This window comes from Penaeus chinensis, chromosome 26 (assembly GCF_019202785.1).
Source record: "Penaeus chinensis breed Huanghai No. 1 chromosome 26, ASM1920278v2, whole genome shotgun sequence".
Classification (NCBI taxonomy): Eukaryota; Metazoa; Arthropoda; class Malacostraca; order Decapoda; family Penaeidae; genus Penaeus; species Penaeus chinensis.
The window spans coordinates 2,106,020-2,111,019 of NC_061844.1; the positions used below are offsets into that span (position 1 = coordinate 2,106,020).

A 5,000-nucleotide genomic window follows, 5' to 3' on the forward strand; every position below is an offset into this window, starting at 1 on the left:
TTAGGTTAGGTTAGGTTAGGGGTTAGGTTAGGTTCGTTTCTCCATAAAACGGTTGTCATATTCGGATTCTACGGACAAAAATACATAAGAAAATCTATATTAAAATTAATTTTAGCGCTGTACGCCAAACGGAAAAGATCCAGATAGCGTTCTCACACAAATTACTGGACATGTGAGTGGCAATAAAGGTCTTTTAGCACGTACGTAGCTAATACCACGTTCGCTTGTGCACAATACCTACGGGCGGCAGCCCGCATTTCCACCATGAGGGAGAAGCATAATTCATGTCGATAAAAACACGTGATAAATGAGAGGTTCAGAAAAGTCACGAGACTGCGGTCATTAGCATCCTAGCATCATTCGCTGCTCATTTCCATTGGCTTCGTTAAATCGAACTCGTGCTTTGGACTCGTCATACCAATGGGGTAGGACAAGGAGTGGGCGAATAGTCCCACTATATCTATCTATCTTTCTATCTATCTATCTATCTATCTATCTATCTGTCTATACATATACTGATGAACCGACCCAGTCGATCCCTCCGCCAATTAAGCTCACCGCTGTTGCCACATCCTCGCAGATTCGCCAAAGGGCTTCCTCGGACGTACCTCGTGTCTTTCCCCGGGTCTGGCAACACCTGGATCCGCTACCTGCTGGAGGCTGCGTCGGGCGTCTTCACGGGCTCCGTCTACACTGATGCCGAGATTAGGAACGCGGGTGAGTTGGCGGTGGTGACGGAAGGTGGTGAGGTTGGTGATGGTGCGAAGGAATTTCCGTTGCTGGGAAGAGTTGTGAGGGAGGAAAGGAGGGAGGGAGGGAGGGAAGGTGGTGGTGGTGATGACGGATGGTGATGAGTTTGGTGATGATGTGTCGCTACTGAGATTAAGAACGTGGGCAAGTTGGTGGTGATGACAGCGGTGATGGTGATGACTTGGGTGATGAGTAGAACCCACCCACGTTGCAGGATTGGTGATGGTTGATGGTGATGAAGTGAGTAACGTGTCGTTTTTTCGCTGCTGAGAGGATAAGTGTGGTGAGTTGGTGATGAAAATGGTGGTGGTGATGATGACATAGATACGAATGAGTACTTGGCGGTGATAGTGATGTTTGGGAAAGTGATGGTGTGAAGGGGAGGGGATGATGGTGTGATGTCATGGGTGGGGTGATTTTGTGGTGGGGACGGGTGATTTGAGGCATATGAGGGAATGAGGAATTTGATGATTGGGGATGAGGTGGGCCCCTGTCGTGATGGATTGATGGTGACATTTGGGGAGGGTGGTTTATGGGGATGGGTGAGTGTGGGAGGGAAAAAGTTATTTTGCTCCTCCCTCCCTCTCATCCCCTCCCTTCCCCACTCCTCCCTCCCTTTCACGTTCCTCCCTTCTCCCTCCCACCTCTCCTCCTCTATCCCCTCCCTTCTCCCCCCTCCCTTCCCTTTCACGTTCCTCCCTTCTCCCTCCTTCCTCCCTTCTCCCTCCCACCCTCCTCCCTCCCTCTCATCCCCTCCCTTCCCCCCCCCCCCCTCCCTTTCACGTTCCTCCCTTCTCCCTCCTTCCTCCCTTCTCCCTCCCCCCCTCCTCCCTCCCTCTCTTCCCCTCCCTTCCCCCCCCTCCCTCCCTTTCACGTTCCTCCCTTCTCCCTCCTTCCTCCCTTCTCCCTCCCACCCTCCTCCCTCCCTCTCATCCTCTCCCTTCTCCCCCCCCTCCCTCCCTTTCACGTTCCTCCCTTCTCCCTCCCACCCTCCTCCCTCCCTCTCATCCCCTCCCTTCCCCACCTCCTCCCTCCCTTTCACGTTCCTCCCTTCTCCCTCCTTACTCCCTTCTCCCTCCCACCCTCCTCCCTCCCTCTCATCCTCTCCCTTCTCCCCCCCCTCCCTCCCTTTCACGTTCCTCCCTTCTCCCTCCCACCCTCCTCCCTCCCTCTCATCCTCTCCCTTCTCCCCCCCCTCCCTCCCTTTCACGTTCCTCCCTTCTCCCTCCCACCCTCCTCCCTCCCTCTCATCCCCTCCCTTCTCCCCCACAGGGTACCTCGGCGAAGGAGACCGAGCCGACAGCGGCCGTACCCTCGTTCAGAAAACCCACGGCGGGGCGCTGACCAAGGCACATAACGACCTCGTCTCGCGCTACAACTTCATCAAAGCCGATGTTCCGGTTGTGCTCATCATCCGGGATCCCGCTAGGTGAGTTCGGGAGGGAGGGGCGGAGGGAGGGAGGGTGAGGGAGGGAGGGAGGGAGGGAGGGAGAAAGGGTGGGTGGGAGGGTGAGGGAGGGAAGGAGGGTAAGGAGGGAAGAAGGGTGAGGGAGGGAAGGAGGGAGGGTGAGGGAGGGAAGGAGGGAGGGTGAGGGAGGAAGGGAGGTCTTGGTGAGGGAGTGAAGGAGGGAGGGAGGGAGGGAGGGGAGGGAGGGACGGAGGGAAGGAGGGAGGGACGGAGGGAAGGAGGGAGGGACGGAGGGAAGGAGGAAGGGTGAGGGAGGGAGGAAGGGAGGGCTTGGTGAGGGAGTGGAGGAGGGAGGGAGGGAGGGAGGGGAGGGAGGGACGGAGGGAAGGAGGGATTGGTGAGGGAGGAAAATAAACAATAAATTCCAGAAACCACCCTTCATCATCCCAGAATTTATATTACAGACAAAATAAAGAGATAAAATGGATTCTGGAAACATCCTCAATGACCCTAAAAAATTACATTACGAAGAGAAAAGAAAAAAAAATATGTCATAAAAACATGACAGAATTTATATTACGGGCAAGAAAAAAGTAAGAAAAGAAAAGGTTAATTAAAAGTAATGATAATAATAATATCAATAATAATGATAATAATAATATATATATACATATATGTATATATATGTGTGTGTGTGTGTGTGTGTGTGTGTGTGTGTGTGTGTGTGTGTGTGTGTGTGTGTGTGTGTGTGTGTGTGTGTGTGTGTGTGTGTGTGTGTGTGTATGTATATACCATAAAAACGAAAACTCCCTTGTGTTCGCAGGGCGCTCCTGTCCTACTGGAAGTTCCTGCACGGGCGAGGCAAGGGAAGCCACACAAACCAAGTGTCCGAGAAAACCTACAGAACGGCAGGTGAGAAATCTGCCTTCAGTTAATTGGATGGATGGATGGATAGGCGGGTGGGTGGCTGGGAATGGATGGATGGATGGATGGGTAGAAAGATAGAGAGATAGGTACTAAACAGTTAGGGAGACAGAGGAACACACACACACGCGCACGCACGCACGCACACACGCACGTACGCACGCACGCACACACGCACACACACACACACACACACACACACACACACACACACACACACATATATATATATATATATATATATATATATATATATATATATATGAAAGATGGAATAATGCAATGCCGCATTGATACAGATACAGAACTCGAACCTTGGTCACTCCGGGTGTGAGGGCCAGTACTAAAGCAACCTTGCCACGCGACCCACTAAACGGAGTGTGCAACTAGGATCTCACTAGCTTATCTACTCATACATGAGTAATGATAGCGAGATTTTACACACACTCCCCGTGGGCACTCGGTGGAAATTGATTTAGAAATTCGAAACCGAAGCCAGATGTACTGAGATATATTTATGAAAGATGGAATAATGCAATGTCGCATTGATACAGATATATAACAACCCTCCCTGACCGGGCCTCGAACCTAGGTCATTCCGGATATGAAACCGGAGGGCCATCTTTCTCTCTCTCTCTTCTCTTTTCGTTTCTTTCTATCTCTTTTCTCTCTTCATCTCTCTCATCTCTTTTCATCTATTTCTTTTTCTATCTTCATCTCTCTCTCTCATTATCTCTATCTTTCTCTCATTATCTCCCTCTCTCTCTCTGTCGATCTGTCGCCTCTCGTTCCCTTCATCTCTCTCATATTTTTCTCTTTCCCTTTCTCGCTTCATTTCTGCCTATCTCTACCTCTCTCTGTCTTTGTAAGTTCTTATCCTCCCCTCGAATCCTCACCAGGGCCATCTTTCTCTCTCTCTCTTCTCTCTTCGTTTCTTTCCATCTCTCTTCTCTCTTCATCTCTCTCTCTCTCTCTCTTTTCATCTCTCTCTCTTTCTATCTTCCTCTCTCTCTCTCTCATCATCTCTATTTTTCTCTCATTATCTCCGCCCCAGAGTTCCGGCGGCACGTGGAGAGAATGGTGCCGCGCTGGGAGGAGCTGGTGAGCGACCGCCTCCTGTGGCAGAAGGCCCCCATCTACGTCCTGTACTATGACCTCGTCGTCAAGAACCCGGTCCATCACGTCAGAGAAGTGCTCAAGTTTCTCAGGTAAGGGAGGGGGAGGAGGAGGAGGAGGAGGAGGAGGAGGAGGAGGACGAGGAGGAGGACGAGGAGGAGGACGAGGAGGAGGAGAAGGAGGAGGAGGAGGAGGAGGAGGAGGAGGAGGAGGAGGAGGAAGGGGTTGGGGGAAACGGGTGACGGGGAGGAGGACATGAAAAAGGGGGGGGGGGGGGTAGTGGTAAAAAAGGGTAAAAGAGGGGAGAAGAAGAGGGGAAGAGGTGTATTTAAAAAGGGGAAGAAGGAAGAAGCAAAAGAGGAGGAACAGGATTCAAATTCAAATTCAAAATACTTTATTTCGTTTGGCACAATGGTTATTCTTATTACATGTATTCTTATGACATGAAAAGTGTTTTACAGTACATGTAATATGATATACAAATATAATTAGTGGCAGTACATATAAGTCTTGCTTCTTGTATTTTGAAACCTGTTGGTATTGATGATTTAAGAAATGTTCCTTTAATTTCTTTTTGAATGGATTCGAGGGCATTCTGATCGGGGGAGGAAATGCGATTTTGTTTTTCTCAAGCTTTCACTGTTGAAGGAAGATTCTTGGTGTATCTTCGTTTCCTAGTTTCTAGTCTTTTGGAAGAACTTAACAGAAGGAGTAGAAACACCTGCTTTTTCGGTGGCGTCCAGACCGTGGTTGGGATGTTAATTGTTGCGAACGCCAGGTTTTTATTATCAGCACAGTGGTC

At 50.1% G+C, this 5,000-nt stretch overlaps 1 protein-coding gene across 3 annotated transcripts in view; it reads left to right on the forward strand.

Annotated features, from left to right (window-relative positions):
- Positions 1-5,000, forward strand: part of LOC125039160 (WSC domain-containing protein 1-like) — a 38,935-nt gene that overhangs the window by 32,769 nt on the left and 1,166 nt on the right. For all 3 annotated transcript variants that reach the window (XM_047632923.1, XM_047632924.1, XM_047632925.1), the window contains 4 exons: positions 581-717; positions 2,023-2,179; positions 2,982-3,070; positions 4,137-4,290. In XM_047632923.1, the coding sequence (XP_047488879.1) occupies positions 581-717; positions 2,023-2,179; positions 2,982-3,070; positions 4,137-4,290 (537 nt within the window). The remainder of the gene's footprint in view (positions 1-580; positions 718-2,022; positions 2,180-2,981; positions 3,071-4,136; positions 4,291-5,000) is intronic.